The sequence below is a fragment of the Dama dama genome, chromosome 12 (genome assembly GCF_033118175.1).
Source record: "Dama dama isolate Ldn47 chromosome 12, ASM3311817v1, whole genome shotgun sequence".
NCBI classification, from domain to species: Eukaryota; Metazoa; Chordata; class Mammalia; order Artiodactyla; family Cervidae; genus Dama; species Dama dama.
In genome coordinates, this window is record NC_083692.1 from 58438249 (window position 1) to 58457660 (window position 19412).

The 19412-nt window shown below is 42.4% G+C and overlaps 1 protein-coding gene across 1 annotated transcript in view; it reads left to right on the forward strand.

Moving 5' to 3' along the window:
• The first annotated feature begins 2752 nt into the window (after positions 1 to 2752).
• Positions 2753 to 19412, forward strand: part of PYGL (glycogen phosphorylase L) — a 50106-nt gene continuing 33446 nt past the window's right edge. The window contains exons 1-4 of the mRNA XM_061157385.1: positions 2753 to 3072; positions 7927 to 8028; positions 11226 to 11304; positions 12970 to 13073. Coding sequence (XP_061013368.1) covers positions 2830 to 3072; positions 7927 to 8028; positions 11226 to 11304; positions 12970 to 13073 — 528 coding nt within the window. The 5' untranslated portion in view covers positions 2753 to 2829. The remainder of the gene's footprint in view (positions 3073 to 7926; positions 8029 to 11225; positions 11305 to 12969; positions 13074 to 19412) is intronic.

Below are 19412 nucleotides of genomic sequence, written 5' to 3' on the forward strand. Positions count from 1 at the left end.
GTCACCTTTTTTTTTTTTTTGCATTTATTTATTTTTAATTGAAGTATGATTGATATACAATATTAGTTTCAAGTATACAACATGATTCAATATTTTTATAGATTATACTCCATCTGAAGTATATGAAACTGAAAGCATTGGTTGCTCAATCGTGTCTGACTCTGTCACCCCACTAACCATAGCCCACCAGGCTCGCCTGTCCATGGGATTTCCCAGGCAAGAATATCAGAGTGAGGAGCCATTAGTTTCTCCAGAGGATCTTCCTGACTCAGGGATTGAACTTGGGTCTCCCACATTGCAGGTAGATTCTTTACCATCTGAGCCACCAGAGAAGCCCTATACTCCATTTAAAGTTATTACAAAATAATGGCTATATTCCCTCTGCTGTACAATATATCCTTGTTGCTTATTTATTTTATACATAGCATTTGTACATCTTAAGCTCTCCCTCCTTCTTTCTCTCCACTTGTAACTACTAGTTTATTCTCTCTGTAAGATCAGCTATTTTGATGTTGCTCTCACTTTTAATTTAGGGCATTTCTGGCCTCATCCAGATGGCCAAACCATCATCCTTGTGTATTCTAAAATGCTTTCCTATTCCAGGTCATCAGTACTATAGGTATTGTATATTGTAACTCAGTCTTGGCTCTTCCCCCAAAGGTCTAGCATCTAAAGGGATCCAGGCCTAGGGACCTGGATATTTTGTCAGAGCTGTGAGATCTAAAGTTTTATTTTTATGGTGAGAGCTGCATTTAGCCTCCCACCCCCACCACTACATCAACTCAAAATAATCAGCTCTGGCCTACTATTAACAGTGAAGTCTATTAATAAATTGTACTAAGATTTGGGCGGGGGCAGGGGCGTGGAATTCAGTTCTGGAATGGACTGTCTCTAAAATAAATTAATACCATATCTTACTGAAAAAGAAAAAGATTCTGACATCCTAAAATATCATGTTTGCCTTTGCCAAGGTTTACACACACACACACACACACACACACACACACACACACATAAATACCACCAAAGCTGGAAAGTGAATGGTGCAAAGATCAGGCTGTACTGCCAAATTACACACACTGCTTTGTTTCATGTAAACAAGGCAGCCAGCTCAGTGAGCTGTCCCTTCCTATTACAGGACACACCTTTCTCAGTTCCCTCCCTCCACCCTGCCTTCATCTGAAACATAATTCAAACAAGGGGCCAAAATAAAAACCCCTACCACCTAATCTGTCTGAAGCTCCAACTCAGGACTTTCTTTGATTCTCACTAACATGTCTCTACAGATGAACAGTTGAGTGCTTTGACAAGGCAGTTCAGTTCAGTTCAGTTGCTTAGTCGTGGGGTCTGACTCATTGAGATCCCATGGACTGCAGCACACCAGGCCTCCCTGTCCATCACCAACTGGAGAAGTTTACTCAAATTCATGCCCATTGAGTCAGTGATGCCATCCAACCACCTCATCGTCTTGACAAGGCAAGCATGAGTCTAAGAATCAGGAACTCTGAATTCCTGGGTCCTCAAAAACTAAATTACAGCAAAGGGGGTGCCCTAGGATTCTTTTTCTGACCCAAGATGGGGGGTGGGGGATGCCAAGAACTAACAGGGATGTGTGACAACTGAGGTTAAGAGTGCCAACTCTCCATAAGCTTGTGATAGAACCCATTCCAGGTGAGAAATAACAGCAATAATAGTAACATAACAAATAAACCTCTGTAAAATAAAAGCCTGCCAACAACATGCTGGTACCTGAAAACTGTGTTCTCTTCTTGGTGGGAGCTGAGTCAAAGACACAGTCAAGCCAAAGATACAGAGAAGGAAGAATTTATTATTTGCAGCAATTAAGGAGAACACAGGATCTTTCCCAAACCAGTGCCTCTCTGATTAGCAAAATTGGGGAAATTTTAAGCTAAAGGCACAGGTATACTCATGAAGGGGTTTGGGCTGAGAAATCAGCAAACATCTGGCCAAGGTCTAGCTTTAGTTACTTGAAGTCACAAGGGTCCATTCCATCCTTCCATCCTCCCCTTGAGTGGGGGCCTTAGCTCCCGCAGAACTCAAAGATGAGCATCAGATTGTTATGTCTGTCGCCTGAGGACAAACTAGGACTCTTTATCACAGAACTATTTTTTCTTGACTGCTTTCCCTTTGTTCCTGCTTTCCCTTACTTCCCTTAAGATCGTTAACTGCTGTGACCTGTTCAAGGACAAATATTATGGCCAAGCCTAGATCACAAAATGGCTTAGGCCAAAAATACCTCCTCGTAGGTCAAAAAAGCCCCCCCCCGGCCCCCCCCCCCCCCCCCCCCGCCCCTTCTCTATCTCTGCTTACAACGCTTTCGCACCCAGACATTCTTCTTATACCCAACACTCCGGAGCGGGGAAACAGGACAGATTCCCTCCTCTCCCCACTCTCCCCACTTCCCCATTTCCACAGATCCTGAAGGGATCGTCCATCAGTTATCACAGATCCCTTTTCAACCGCCAAGAGGAATCACCCGAGGTCCCTCCAGCCTCCAGCGCCCAGCGGCGCCCCATCCAGGCATAGCGGGTGCGCAGACTCTCGCCCGCGGAGGTCCCCACCGGCCCGCACCGACCGCCGCTCCCGCCCCGTCGGCCCGGAGCCGGGAGGTAGGGAGACGGGGAGCCGGGCCCTCCCTCCGCTACACAGGCAGGCGGGCCGGGACCCGGGGCGGCGCAGCCGCGCCCGGGGGCGGGTCCCACACTTTCTTCCGACTCAAAAGCGGCGTGCGGCGCAGAGCTGCTCCGCCCCTGTCCCGCCGCCGGTCCGGAGCCGCACGTCCCGCTTGCCGCGCTGCCAGCCGCCGCCATGGCCAAGCCCCTGACCGACCAGGAGAAGCGGCGGCAGATCAGCATCCGCGGCATCGTGGGCGTGGAGAACGTGGCCGAGCTGAAGAAGGGCTTCAATCGGCACCTGCATTTCACTCTGGTCAAGGACCGCAACGTGGCCACCCCCCGCGACTACTTCTTCGCGCTGGCGCACACGGTGCGCGACCACCTGGTGGGGCGCTGGATCCGCACGCAGCAGTACTACTACGAGAAGTGCCCCAAGGTACTGCCCGCGCCGCGGGGCCGGCGGGCGCTCCCCGGCGCCCTGCGCGGCGCCCTGCCCTTCTGGGAGGGCGGCAGCCGAGCGTCGGGGCGACGGCCCCGGCTGGGTGGGTGGAGCCCTAAGGGGACTTCTCCTAACGCCGATCCTCCCCCTGCACACACACACACACACCCCGCGAAGTCCGGGGGAGAGTGGGTGGGCGGCGGGTGTGCAGCCGGGGTCAGATCTGGCATTCCGCCGACACCCCAGTCACGTCTCGGTTATCCGGGCGCCAGCCCCACCCTAACCACTGCGCTTCCCGTCCCCGGGGATCTCCTGGAGCGGAAGCCCAAGCCTCCCTCGCCTGTCCACTGGTTTCACAAACTTTTTTTGGAGCATCTACTCTCAGCATCTAATCTAGAGATAGCTGGCGGCTCCAGTCTGGATGCCAGGCACAGTTCTAGGCCCCAAACTGTCGATCCAGAACAAAGGGGATTAAAAACCCTGCCTGGGGGGTGCGGGATAGGGGGAGTGGGGAAGGGGGAGCTGAAGGTTTAGGGAGCCGAGACCTGCTGAGGTCGGCAAATGGTAATAAGATTTAAGAGGGCAGGTGGGGCAGGAGCCGGAGGAAGGCGCATCACAGCCCACAGGACCTTTTTAGAGGAGGAGATGAGATGGGGTTTGCGTGCAAGACCCGGGCTGGTCGAAAGCACCACCCGAGTGTGACGAAGGGATGGGGAGAGTAGGAAGGGGCGAGGGTAGAGGTCCTGACCCACGCTCAGAGCTCTGTATCCCCCCTCCCCGCACCCCACTACCTGGAGTGGGGTGTGGAGCTCCTGGACTAACTTGGTTCCTGCTGGCTGGGGGCCGAGGGCCAGGCCACCCCCGGACTGCTGAGGAGCCGCTGTTCACAAACCACTCCTACCCACCGCACGCGGGCTGGAGGAGGACTTGGCATCGAGAACGATTGTGCTGTGCCCAGTAAGGGTGAGAGAGTGTATTGGAAAGGGTGAAAAATGGGTAAATCCTGGAGACAGTGGCCCAAATATTTATTACAAATTGTTTTAACACAGAAAGCATGAAAAAGAATAGTCCATATTCCAAGTGCTCAAAGAAGCCCTGAGCAAAAAATTCCTGAGTGAGAATTTGCAGTTCCAATGAAACTTTCAAATGGAAAGTAACTTCCTCACCCCTGATGCCTAGGCCTCTACCGGAAGGTAGCAACTGCTAAACTATTTTCTTCTGCTGCCCTGCGGTCAGTGGTGTCAGACTCTTTTAGACCCGGCAGACCGCAGCCTGCCAGGCTCCTCTGTTCATGGGATTCTCCCCGCAAGAATACTGGAGTGGGTTGCCATTTCCTTCCTCATGCGATCTCCCTGACCCAGGGATTGAACCCTGGCACTCCTGCCATCTCCTGCGCTGGCAGGCAGATTCTTTACCACTAGTGCCATCTTGGAAGCCCCAAAATATATCCTTAGAAAACACTTTATGTATGCATATATTTACTGTATTTTTAATTTGCATAGAGAGGACTGCACCTTACATTAAAAATTATTCTTTAAGTTTTTAAGCTGGAGTGTGAGATGATGAGCCCTGTTAGAACTCCCGCCTCCCCTGACATACACATACGTTTCCAAAGCATTTAGTGCCATAGAACACACACTCACCTTGTATGTTTCTTTGCCAGTGACTTAACTGGTACTTCATAGTTTTCTCCTCTTGAAAGTTTCTGCACTGGGCAAGCATTTAAGCCAGGTATTCTGATAGTGATACAAGTGAACAAGATCCGTTCCAGTGTTAATAAAAGGTCCCAGCCCTCAGCACAAAGTGGAGCCTGTAGGTGTGTCCAATATATATCTATCCAGTATAATCTCTCCCACCTCCCCTTCTGCCTGGCAACTGCAAAGGAATCCCACATCTGGATCTCTAGTCTCAATTCCTTTTCAGACTCCATTCCTACATTTATAAGTGCTTGGTGACCACAACTAGATCTCCCCTTATTCCCTCAAACTCAGCATGTTAAAAACTCAGAATCAACATCCCTCCCAATCCCGCCCGTCTTGTATTTCTAATGTTAATAGCATTGTCATCCTGACAGGTCATCCAGACACAAAACTCTACTTTCACCTTTGACTTCCTCGTGTATTCCCCACTCAGCAATTCACCAAATTCTGTTGATTTCTGCAGTTTGCCTTGAAATCACCCACTCTCCTCCATTCTCCCTTCTCTGCCTGATTGAGGCCCTGATCTCTGCTCTCCCAAGAAGTAGATTTCTAATGATTGCTTCCCAGAAGTGGTTAAACTTGGCGGCATGCAGCTGAATAAATGGTTAGCAGACTTATTTTGTTTGGTTTGTTAAACATCTTTAAGCAATTTTAGTTTCCGTGCCTTTGGGCAGGACATGTCCAACCCAGCTCTTGGCCCACTACTCCTCATTGGTTTTTGTGATAGCCTTTATGCATGCATCTTCTCAGCCTGGCTCCTGAAGGCATTTGAGTTTGCAATCCCATCTCATTCTTTGCATTATAATCTGATTAAACCTCCTAAAGTGACACACCTTGCCCTCTGCTCAGATCTATAGCACTGGCTCTGGTCGCCTGGCACAGTCGTCGCCTGGCACAGTCCTCTTTATCTGGCACTGAAGGCCCATCACAGCCCAGGTGAGGTTATTTCCCATAACCCTCCTGGACTTACCATGTTTTCCCACCAACCTGACTTGCCATTCCCATCCATGCCCTGATCTCCTCACTTCCAGGCCTCTGCCAATACTGCACCCTTCCCTCGGAATGCCATTCATTCCCACCAGGTGTTTCTGCCCAGTTCTTGCCTGCCTTGCAAGGCTCAATTGTGCTGCTATCTTTTCTTTTTTGTTGTTGTTGCTATCTTTTCTATACACCTTCCCAGAACTACCAGGACCTCTAATTAATGCTAGGAAAAATTTAAATTATTTTTAAAATATTACATACTGTTTTGTCTTCTTTATCTTTACAAGCCTTTTGAAATTTTCTGTTTTTTGTAAAATACACATAAGATATTAATAATAGTAGTGCATGTATATAATCTATAGCATATATTGGCAATGCTCAAATATTTTACTACCAGAAGTGTGTTTTAAATGTTTAGAGACTATAAAGTAATTAGCCTCCAACTAATAAAAATAAATGAAAAAATAAATAAATACATGTTTAGAGACTACTAACTAAGAGGATGAGGGAGATCAATTTTTTTAAGGTCTTCTGTATCCCCAAATATAAGATGCAATCCCTCCCCCACAAAATTTATTTATGGGAAAATAGAAAATCATCTTAAATTCATGTCTTTGGAAAATCTGTCATGCAACAAGTTTCTCTAATTATTTTATTTTAAAATATTTTAAGCAGCAACTTTTTTTTTTTTAGGAAGAGCTTTAAGTATCTGAAAAACTCTTAAATTCATGATAATTTAGAATTCTTAAGAGGGAGAGAAAGAAAATTAACACAAACGTAGTCATTATTCCTGGGGCTATGACATCACAATTGCAAGTGCTTGATATATATATACTGTGTTTATCAGCAAGCTTTTTCTAGATCACTAAAATGTAAAAAAGCCATACATAGTGGTTTTATTATGGAGATCATGAAAATGCACACCAAGAAGCATGAAAATAATGGCCCTAATGTTACATAAATGGATGTTTGTGGCTTGAGAAGCTCTTCCTTTTTGTGATGTAGTGAGTGGTACGAGAGCACCAGTCATGGGGGTGAGTGGCAACTTGCACCTCTTTGGCCTGCATCTGCCCCTTTTTCCTAACTCACAAAGGTATCTAATAAACTAATGAGAGCTCTAATGATAGCATTATAGATATTCAAGCAACTTGGATAAAAGTAATAATGATGTGCTCTGGAAAATAGTATTAAATCACATATTGACTCTCCATGGGAGACTTCGAATTCAATTGTTTCATGAAATGAAAATGGGGAAAACTGAGATTTCTAAATTGACATTTTCTTATAATATTTTAAGTATATATGTGTAACTAATGAGTTAAATATTATAATAAGCATTCCTTATATTGAACTGTATTCTTATTTTTTCACTATTTTCTGCTTGACCAAATCCTTTTTAAGAGGGCGATAAAGTTACTGATCCTTTTTTTAAATTAGTAAACTGTACTTAGATTTTAAAGGGTTTTAGTAATGTCTGAGCTTTGTACCCTTCACTTTCAACTCCGATCACCTGGCTTTTACCATGTCAAAGGCAAATAGTTTCTAAACTGATAGAGAAGTGTCCCGTTTCACCAAGAACAAACACCAATAAACTTGTTATTCAGAAGAAACTATTGTCAATTCATAGACTTTCTAGAGTAATTTTAATTGTAAAATATTTAATTATAATATTACTTGCACTAACAGTTAAGGAATACTTTGTAGCCAGTGGGTGTGTCTGAAGGGAGTTAATCGTGTTTCCTGGATGACTTGAGGTACTCACAGCCAAGCCCACCTGACCATCATCCTAGAAACATTTTACAGATGAATGATGAGCTAATGTCATTCTGACCGCTGTTTACCCAAAACATACGCTTTATCATGAGGCTTGTGAATCGGAAGAAAAAAACCCACAAAACATTGAATCTATTTCGTTGGATGTTTGCTTTTTTTCCCCCCTCCCTGGGAGTAAAAGATATTTAAGTGTTACCAAAACCAGGATATAAAATGGTTTTTCCATTTTGTCAGTAGTGCTTTTCTTTAGCCCTTCATGCATCTATAGGAGTCTCGTTTGAACCTGAGTTAAAGTAGTCCTGCCTATTTGTTTTTTATTGTTTACCTTGTGTTTTTATGTTGACAAGTAAGGCTGGCCTCGTAGCTGTTCACGTGACATCATTTTTCTTTGTTTCAGAGGGTTTATTACCTCTCTTTGGAATTTTACATGGGCCGAACATTGCAGAACACCATGATCAACCTGGGTCTGCAGAATGCCTGTGACGAGGCCATCTACCAGGTACATTATCTCTGTATTTCTCTCATTCTCTCCCTTTAAATTTCAAGTGCAACTCAGGAACCTTGAGGAGAGAGCATCCCCCCTAAAAAAGAGGAAAAAAAAAGATGAAAAACTGTTTCTGTAGACATGGCTGTTACAGACTAATAGAAATGTACACTATAGTACTACTTATCTCTGGTTTAAGAGGAACACAGTTAGAGAACTAGCTTTGCCCCATGAGAATTTTGTTCTGCAATCAGTTTTTGACAGCATTCCACAACAAATTGCGTTTTAGAAATTTGCATCTGAACAGCCTTTAAAAAGTACTTAAGTCCCTGCTGTCAGAATCACAGGCTTCTCTTTGGACTCCTATCTACTTTTAAAAAATGATCAAAATTTGACTGTTGCATGTATATCAAGACATTATCTGAAATTAATAAGCTTTTAAAATTCTGTTGTCATACTTTCTCTATTGCTTCATGAGATGTAAAAATACACTTCCTCTTTAAATGAGAAGCTTGAGGTCTTGAACCTGATGTGCTAATTTGTTTGATATTTAACTGGTCCTCTCCTGACCTTTAAGCATATTCATACCAAAAATAGTCATTAACCTTTCTGATGTGGTTGATGGGAGGACTGTGTATTTGCAAAGATGCACTCTAGATGAGAGACTGTTTAAATTAATTTTGTCCTGGCATGGGATTGTTGTCCCCTCATGTGGACAGCTGCTTGTCACTAGGGCTGGTTTCCTTCATGTGGGTTTAGCAGAGGATTCCGTGTGTCAAAGAACAATTGCAGCTCCTCTCTGCTTCCCTTTTCTTTGCTTCCCTTGATATCAGCTGAAGAAATATACTTCCTTTGGACCAGAATTGAACCAGGTGGGATGAAGTGACTCCTTGCTCAAGGAGTGTAGCCTACTCTAGACTCAGATGTTTAAGAATGTTACAAATCCTAAGCACTAGTATTAGCAGTTGGCGGCACAGGGACCCCAGTACTCTAGTGAATCAGGAGCAAATTTGAAAGCCCTTTTAACAATGAATAGAGGCAGATCCATTTTTGAACTCTTAGAATATGCAGTTATCAAGACTTGTACCAGAAAGCAACTTTTGATATAAAGATAGGAATCCAAATTGGTAACCAGCCCCATGGCAACTGGGACATCCAGGTTAAGCATGCATTTTTAAATGTGTATATTATGTTTCCATGTAAAATAGTATCTAATTTCATGGATTGCATCACTTTCAGATAAGATTGCAATCATTTCACAACAGACCATCATTAGCCAGGCATGGGCTAGATTATTATCTAGTCAGCAGAGGACAGGTCTTTTTCATCAGTTTCCTCATGGTAAGATGAGCAGTCCAAAGTGATCTCTGCTGCTGCTGCTGCTAAGTCGCTTCAGTCGTGTCCGACTCTGTGCAACCCCATAGACGGCAGCCCACCAGGCTGCCCCGTCCCTGGGATTCTCCAGGCAAGAACACTGGAGTGGTTTGCCATTTCCTTCTCCAATGCATGAAAGTGAAAAGTGAAAGTGAAGTCACTCACTCATGACCGACTCTTAGCAACCCCATGGACTGCAGCCTACCAGGCTGCTCCATCCATGGGATTTTCCAGGCAAGAGTGAAAAGTGATCTCTAGGGCTACACAATTTTTATATGAGTCCATACTGCTGCTAGTGGCCTCTGGCTGTGTTGGTTCTAACGCTTGAGGGCAAAGAGCTGACTGTCAACCAATTCCATCCATCCCCAAGGTTATAGATGCTCCTCAGCCTCTCACAGTCTCTCTCTTTCTTTTTTTAATTGAATATAGTTTATTTACAATGTTGTGTTAGTTCCAAGTGTACAGCAAAGTGACTCAGATATATATATATATATATATATATATATATATATTCAGTTCAGTTGCTCAGTCATGTCCAACTCTTTGCGACCCCATGGACTGCAGCACAACTGGCTTCCCTGTCCATCACCAACTCCCAGAGCTTGCTCAAACTCATGTCCATCGAGTCAATGATGCCATCCAATCATCTCATCCTCTGTCGCCCCCCTCTTTTTAGATTCTTTTCCATTATAGGCTATTACAAGATATTGAGTATAGTTCCCTGTGCTATACAGTAGGTCCTTGTTGTTCACCTATTTTATATATAGCAGAGTGTGCCTATGTTAATCCCAAACTCCTAACTTATCTCCCCCGTGACTGTTCCCCTACAGCCTGTTATCTACCGCAGAGAGAGGTAGAGGATTTTAGGCCCATCCCAGCTGGCCCACAGGACTGAGATTTCCCTGACTGCTGTCCGGCCCCAGATCTTACAGGCAGTGACTCCCTAACTGGTTTTGGGTTGACAACCTTTGACCTCAGTGAGTAAATACATTGTGGTCATGAAACGATGAACTTTAGTCCATCCCAGAGAATCTGACCTCATATCTTTCGGTAATTTTCTACTTTAGTCCAGTTAGTGTGGACTTGGTACTAGACTATTTCTGAGGTTTTACCCTGACAACAAAAAAAATAACTTTAAGAAATAGTAATAGCCAATATTTATTGAGGAGTATCTACCCAGGAATCATTCTGAGTGCTTTGTTTGTATAATCTTATTTAATTCACAGTCCTAATGAAATAGATACTATTGTCATTGTTTTATTTTAGTCGCTAAGTCGTGTCCAACTCTTTGCAACCCCGTGGCTCCTCTGTCCGTGGAATTTCCCAGGCAAAAATACTAGAGTGGGTTGCTATTTCCTTCTCCAATAGATACTATTATCCTCATTTTATTTTAATTTCTTTTTAGTTTTATTATTTTTCTTTTGGTTGTATGGCACAGTTTGCAGGATCTTAGTTCCCCCACCAGAGATTGAACCTGGGCCCCTGGCAGTAGAAGCATAGAGTCTTAACCACTGGACTGCTCCCATGTCATTTTTAAACAGGAGATAAAAGTCATAGTGAGATTTAGTACCTTGCCCAGGGTCATGTAACTAATAAATAACAGAGTCGCAATGGATATTTAGAGTCCAATCTGCTGCTGTGCCCTCACAGACAGTCTGCATCTTCAGTCATCAGCATCTGCAGGGGTTATCTGATGTCAGTTCTAGCACTGAGGGACCTGGAAGGATTGAGTTCACAGATGAACCTAGATGCCCAACCCAAAGCTTTAGGAAATGATTGCTCTCTCTGAAGTGGCCTGTTTGTATCCACGTTCAATGTTGTTTTCCTCTCATCCCCAGCTTGGACTGGATATGGAGGAGTTAGAAGAAATTGAAGAAGATGCTGGGCTTGGCAATGGTGGTCTTGGGAGGCTTGCTGGTAAGCGACATCGTGAATGTGCTGTGTTGTCTGGCTATTGACACCTTCTCAGATGCCACGCACAACTATTCCTATAGAACCAGCAGACTGTCTAGGAGAAGTGCGAGGTGTGACCTAGTAGTAGATGTATTTGTTTTTGGCTCTGCACTGTGGTTTGACCAGTTCTAGACAGACAGTAGAGAAAGGAACTTGAACAAAAGAGACATTGCTTAAAAAGTTTGGAGACATTGCTTCAAACCCCAAAGCTAACCAGATGCTTCCTGTTCTCTGAAGGGTTTCCACAGTGGCCCCTTCACTTCACTGTTCACAACTGCTCAACTCACATACTTGTGTGGTAGGACGTAAGTTGTTTGGCCATTGTGTTATCATCTTGTGCATTTGACAGTTTGCTCTTTGATTGACTAGTAGGCAGTGATACACTTGTTACACTGTTGGTTCGATTTAATTAATGAATATCCTTTTTTGTATGGATTCAGTTTGAGTTTTTAATCCAGAAATTATTTCTCAACAAATATAGAGGAAAATATTAAAAATATAATACCGATACCATTAAATTAAAAATATGCATCCTAGACTTCCCTGGTGGTCCAGTGGTTAGGAATTTGCCTGCCAATGCAAGGGACACAGGTTTGATTCCTGGTCCGGGAAGATGCTATGCACCATGAGGCAACCAAGCCTGTGTACAACTACTGAGCCTGCTCTCTGGGACCCTTATGCTACAAGAGAAGCCACTGCAATGAGAAGCCTTGTGCACTATAACTAGGGAGTAGCCCCTGCCTACCACAACTAGAGAAAGCCTGAGTGCAGCAACAGAACCAAAAATAAAATAAATTTTAAAAAAATTCAGCCAACAAGGCCGTGTACTATCACAGAACAACTCTAGAGGTTGGCTATTCCAAGGTTTATTTATTCAGCAGCACAGTTCAGTCAGGACTCTGCATCTCTGTGGTTCTTTTGACTTTTCATGGAAAAAAAAATAGGAGCAGTAAGGAAAATCTTTAACTGTACCCAGCAGACCTCCTAGCAGCTCTCACTGGATAGAATGATGCATCGTATGCTCAGGCCAAAACCAAAACTGGTGAAGGACATAGAATTACCATGATTAGCCTAGAAGTTTAGTCAAGCAACATTCACTTCCAGGACCAGCCTCCCTGAAGCATAACCTGGTATGTGAACAACACTGGAATTCTACTAGCCAGAAAGAGAGTCTGCCACAGATGTCCCAGTCGGTCAGATGGGTCACATGTAAATTATACATGTCTTTTCAAGCAAGAGGACATGGAGACAGATTTCCCTAGAAAGGGCAGTGCGAGGGACAGGCACAATAAAGGACATGTCTAACACAGACCAGTTTCCTTCGCTATTCTCAAATGGAATGCCAAGTACATAGTAGTAGTTTCTAGATAGTGAGATAATAAATGATGTTTGTTTTCTTCTTTATACATTTTTGTATTTTCTAACTTTTCTATGGTATTTATTTTATTATAATCAGGGAAAATATGACTTTAAAAAATTAATACTCACTGTGCAGCAGTCTCTGTGCTTTAAAATACAAATATGGTTTCTCATAGAAAAATGTTTTGTGGCTGCCATGTTTTTTAGAGAAAGACAAATTTTTACTTACCTTGATAACTCTGTCTTTTGCTTGTGCTCGGTTTAATTTAGCCTGCTTCCTGGATTCCATGGCAACTCTGGGGCTTGCAGCCTATGGATATGGCATCCGATATGAATATGGAATCTTCAATCAGAAGATTCGAGATGGATGGCAGGTATGTGACTCATATTTTTTAATTTTGTCATTTAAATTTTGCCCTGATGATGTTCTGAATGGTTTATAATTTACAGAATTTAACAGAGGGCGTTACTAATTTCTGTGGCATTTGATTGACATCTGTGAATTCTGTCAGTCTTCCCACTTTGCGATGTAAGCTCCCTAAGAGCAGAGAGCCTGCCAGTATCACCAGTATCATTCACCACCAGATCCAGAGCAGCTTTTACAGTGCCAGACTCATAAGGATGCCATGAAGAGACTTATCACTGAGTGCCTGAATGCAGACCATCTGTAATGGGCAATGTCCTATCTCTGCAGCATGCAAAATGGAGGAGCATGTCTTTTGACTCATGATCTTTCCCAATAGCCCTTCATGGTAGGAAGCATGTCACCATTTTTGTAGGCGAGAAAACTGAGGCTCTTAAGAGGTGAAGTCACCTCAGATTACAGTGTTGGTAAGTCTGCATCCCCAGTTTTCCCAGTCACAATCAGTATTCTTTTCTACAGAGTCTTGCCCTCCTAAATATGCCTTTGTTGTTCAGTCACTCAGTTGTGTCCAACTCTTTGTGACGCCATGGACTGCAGCATGCCAGGCTTTCCTGTCCTATACTATCTCCCGGAGGTTGCTCAAACTCACATCTTAATATGCCTATCTTATAAGATATATAAACTCAGTGTTCTGCTTTTTTTTTATATATAAGATAATAGCAGGCAGCCTTGTTAACTATTATACCAAATAAATCTGGCACATATTTAATATGTGTAATTATAGTGCTCCATAGAAATTTGCACAAATAGTAATTAATCCATATAAATGACTCTCATTTTATTTTCGTATAACCAAACCAGATTCTTAAGTATTTGTTTCTCTTTATCTTTGGTAATCCTTTGAGCTACAGTCATGTAGCTGTCCATGCACGGACAGTTCTCTTTGATGTTAAATGTGATTTAGTCTTTCTCTTCTCCCTATCTTTGTCTCATACCCATACCCCAAAGATACTGGATTTTCAGAAAAGCCTGACCTCTCTGAGCCCTTGTCACACTTCTAAGAGTCAGTCCAAAGGCAGCACACTCAGGCATTGGGTTGGGGGACCTAGGCTGGAGCTAATCCCCGGGGAGGGGAAGGATGAGAAGCTGAGTGTCGTCACCATCTGCTTTCTCCTCCCTCAGTATTTGGACACTTTCTGGGCCAAGGAGAGTAGGTACTGAATGATTTGATTTGATGAGAGGTTGCATTGAGGAAAGTCCCAGAAGGAGAATACTGAGAACCTATTGAAAGACAAGCTTCCAAATTTTGTTAAGGACCAGTGTAGTTTCAGGGTCTTCCCTGGTGGTTCAGTTGGTAAAGAATCTGCTTGCTATGCAAGAGACTGCCTGCAATGCAGAAGACCTGAGTTTGATCCCTGGAGAAGGAAATGGCAAACCACTCCAATATCCGTACCTTGGAAACCCCATGGACAGAAGAGCCTAGTGGGCTATAGTCCCTGGGGTTGAAAGAGTCGGACACAACTTAGCGACTAAACCACCACCACCAATATATCTTCAGCTACTCCTAAACCAATTAAGAGGCAGTATTGGGTAGGAAAAACATTTGAGCTCTAATTTGAGATCTCATTTCTAATTTGAGGCCTAACTGCAACTCATTACCCTTATGAGTTATGCTGCCTTGATTAGGTTAGCTAACTTCTCTGAACCTGGGTTTTCTTGTCTGCAAAATGGAGATGCCACCTTCCCAAAATTATGATAAAAATATGTAAAATGTCTGGCACACAAGTAGGTACTCAAGAATGTTAATTTTTCCTAATAAAAGGAGGATACTTTAACAAATTGTGGCATTGTATAATATATTAATTCCCTGGTGGCTCAGACGGTAAAGCGTCTGTCTCCAGTCCTGGAGACCCAGGTTCGATCCCTGGGTCGGGAAGATCCCCTGGAGAAGGAAATGGCAACCCGCTCCAGTACTCTTGCCTGGAAAATCCCACGGACAGAGGAGCCTGGTAGGCTACAGTCCGTGGGGTCGCAAAGAGTTGGACATGACTGAGCGACTTTACTTACTTACTTATGATATATTAATATAGCCATTGATATCATGTTTTTGATTAATTATAGTAAAATGGGAAATTGTTTATGTTAGTTGAAAAAAAGGGATATAGGATCATGTGAATAGTATGACCTATACAAAGGAAGCAAAAAAGATAAAATGCTAGGGGAAAAAAAGTATATATATATATATATATCTCAAAGGTTCAATAGTAATTAATTATCTCTGGGAGATAGGATTATGTGTGACTTTGACTATCTTTTTATTCTTCTACATTACTCATAGTCTATAAGAAATGTGTATTTTATAATCGTAAAAAGTTATAAAAATAATTGGCTGCCTTCTACAATGAAGAAATCTAGGGTTACATGGTAAGAAGCCGAGCTTGGCAGGCATTTCCAGCAGGACCAAGATTTTAACACATCATAACCAAGCAATACATGGTATCCATTCTGTCTTTGTATCCTGTGTGATACTCATTATACCCCAAAATGTTTAAGGATTTTATTTTTTACTTTTCTTTTTAAATTGAAAGATTTAAAGATATCTTTTTAAATTCAGCTGCTCAATCTCAAGAAAATTCTTTCAAGTGCATTTTCCCCAGTCTTATGAAAGGCCACTCTGTTATTCACACCTTTGACATTTGCTGCCTTTAAATGTCCTTATTCCAGGAAACCATCTCTTCTCTCCTGTGAGAACCAAGAAGTATATATCTCCAGTGTTTTAAGGGAAAAAGAAAAGATGGCTTTGGCTAGTCTCCAAAGCTAGCTTCACTATCCTTCATCACTTCTTTTGTTATAACTTGAAATTGAGTCAGAAAGACACCTAATTTTATCTACCATAGCCATTGCTCACTGGGATGGGATTTTAAAGAGCACAGATAAAATAGATCATACCATAAAAAAGAAACTGTTTCCATTTAAATATATATGTATTTCAGGAAAGCAACATGCTTTTTCAGCGCATGGTCACTCCCCTACTCACATCAGCTACAGGGTTGCTCTTACCATTGAAAAGGCTGATGAAAATTGCACAGGCTAGGAAGATTTTTAAAGGGTGATGGACTTTCAGTTTTTGAAGGCTCTCTTCAAGGAAGATTTGGAGTAACAAAGTGTTCTTTGTGAACTCCATCCTGCCCTCAAGGAAAATAATTTTATTGCTAAAATGCTTGACCTACCTTGAACTCTACTGGGGATCATAGAAACCTTATCAGGAATAGCTCTCTGAAAATGACTGGACACTGGGAGGAAAAGAGGGAAAGACAGTTGCGACAGCCTCGCATTAAAGTTTAACAGTCAAATGCTAAAGTTCTGTGTGGAAAAATATGCTGGCAGGAGAAATCTCAGAGTTGAATCGAGCCATCTGCTGGAAGCTTCTGTCTCTTGGAGCCTGTGCCCAGCCTGCTCTGACTAGCCATGCACAACTCACATTACCCAGCAAGCTTCTTGTGGCCATTGTTGAGTTCTTGGTGTTCCCCAGAATCATTTTTCAATGATTGATATCATCAGACAGCAAAGTTTATTGACACCACCTGATTTTTACTCACTGGTTCTTCATGTCCTGTGTAGCCCACAATTGAGAGGAAAAGCATTTCTTAGTATTCAATCACTGACTGAGACCCTGAGCTGACCTCTGCTTCCATGCTGGCTGGAATAGAGTCCATTGAGTAATTTCTCTAGGAAGATGCCAGATCCAGCTGCCACACACTCCCCACCCCTACCCAGAGGGGCACTTTGCTCCTCACTCCAAGTCTTCTGCTTGCTTTGTCTCAGCTCCTTTTCATCTGGGATGTTCAGATCCAAACAGCCCACTTGGATATAAATGAAAGCTCTCCTCCCATCTGGCCCCTGCTCTTCATATGGCTCCGCAAGCTGGGGCATTCAGGGATCACTGGCTACATGGAAATCTAAATTTACAGGCTAATTTGTTAGAAGGAAGCAGGATAGAGAGGAGGTTTATCACCACCCCACAGCCTCTGTGGATTGGGTGGGGGGCAGTTCTCTCTTTCTCCTCTGATCTGCTTAGACCAGCTGGTGTTTATGAAATATCTATGCTTGAATTTACCTTAAAAACAAGCTTTGTATAATCGAGGGAATTATTGACAGATTCCTTGCCAAAATCGAGAAGAGAATCAATGAAGAATAGCAAGCTAGGAGTTCTATTCTCCTACAGAATGAGTTAAGTAACCCAGTGGAATTAAAATCAGCCATTATTTGGTGGGGAAAAATCAGACCAACACTGGATTGCACTGAGAGTGACTGGCTGACTAGTCAGTCCCTTATCACTTAACAGGGTGTCCTCAAAAGAGCAAATGTGGCCTCTGACTTGCACGGGAGGCTGGAAGGGGCTGGTGGTGGGAAGCCCGGAGTTCAATTCCTCTTCTATGGGCATTTCATTCTGCTTGAGGGGAGAACAGTCTGATTCTGCTGCATTTATCAGCAGAAAATATGTTGTCCCCTTAACCTGTGCACATTTTTTGAGAGGAAAGCTGTTTCTCCCTCACTGTCCTCCTGGTTCACGTACAACCTGGAGGTGTATTATTAACAACAGTCCTGCATGCTAAAACGAGGCATCTAGGCCCAAAGGTTCATTCCTGTTACAGAAAGCAGTATTCACATTATTACTATTTGAAACCCAGAACCTCCCCCTTGCCTAAGTGCATCATGAAGTGTGTTGCAATTAAGGATGTTTGATGCTTTGTGGATATTCTCATTTATTTTTCATCAAGTTTCTAGTTATTAATATGAGCTAGTGGGCTTTAACTTTACCAATCTCTTATCAACTGATAAAAATTCAGTCCTTTCCTTGTTAAATTTTCATTGTCTTTTTTGTTGTTCTCTCTGTGACGGGGATAGCGGAAGTCTCAGATCTGAATTATAGTTCCTAACTTTGTATCACCGTATAGCTCCTAACTGCACCATGTACCCAGTGTCTTCATGTTAAGATGCAGATTCTTAAATGCAAATTTTGGGACCCCCTCCCCATACTGCCTGAGACTCTGCATTTGAACAGGATACATTTTACTGATTAGCTCACATCTAGGTCCAGCCTTCCCTAGGCTTCCTCCTGCATCTGCTACATTCTCCTGTCTCCAGCAGCTCTCTAACTCCAGACTTTCTATCTAAAGATGTTGTTTCTGTGAGTCCCCTCTTCATTCATCATGTTGCTGTTAGTTCCTGTTAATGGGCAGTCTACTGGCATTCCCAATATAAAGTCATGATCAGTGTTTGAATAAATGGATATGTGTTAGCTTGTCTGGCTGTTGACATTAATGTTTTGTCTAATATCTCAAAAGTTAGCTGTGTTTGTTCACTTCTTTCCACACTGCCTGGGGCAGACACTGAACTCATATGTAGATGATCATGAAGCATCCAGCATTGTGTGATAATTCATAATTAATATCTCTTTAAACTAAAGCTGAGTTTTCTATGAGGGAAGGGTGAGGAAGCAAATAGGTAAAATAACTATATTTGGAGTAATCTCATTGACAACAGAACTTTGTATTAAAAAACCTTAACCCTCCCTTCTTTCCAGAACACAATTCCATCTTTTAGTATATATACAATATTTTAAAGTTTTCACTAATAATAACTTTAAAAATGTACCCACTTCCCACCATGTGTTTTGTCCTTGTTTTGGTATTTTTATGTTTCTTTATAGAAAACAAAATTTATTTGATGTCCAGGATGCCATAAATACAAATTCTGATTTTAAAAATTGTATAAGAAATATTTTATTATAAACTGATGTAACTGCATGGGGATACATTGAAATTATCAATAAAATAAATTCCTTACCTTGTTAGTATGTGTTATTTTCTAAATGAACTGTAAGTAATAGTTCATTATCAGATCAAAATTACGTGAGGATTAAATTAAACAAACTACAGAATATAATGGTGTTCTGTTGGTGGGTATATAAGTTGGTGCAGCTACTATGGGACCCAAGGGACAATCCTTAAAAAACTAAAAATAGAACTACCATATGTTCTAGCAATTCCATTCATGGGCATATATCTGGAAAAAATGAAAACACTAATTCAAAAACATACATGCACCCCAATGTTCATAGCAGCACTGTTTACAATTGTCAAGACATGGAAGCAACCCAAGTGCCCATCAACAGATGAACAGATAAAGATATGGTATATATATGCCATGAAATATTACTCAGCCATAAAAAAGAAATGCTGCCACTTGCAGTATCATGGGTGGATGTGGAGAATATTATGCTTATTATGCTTAGTGAAATAGGTCACACAGAGAAAGACAAATACAATGTTATCACTTATATGTG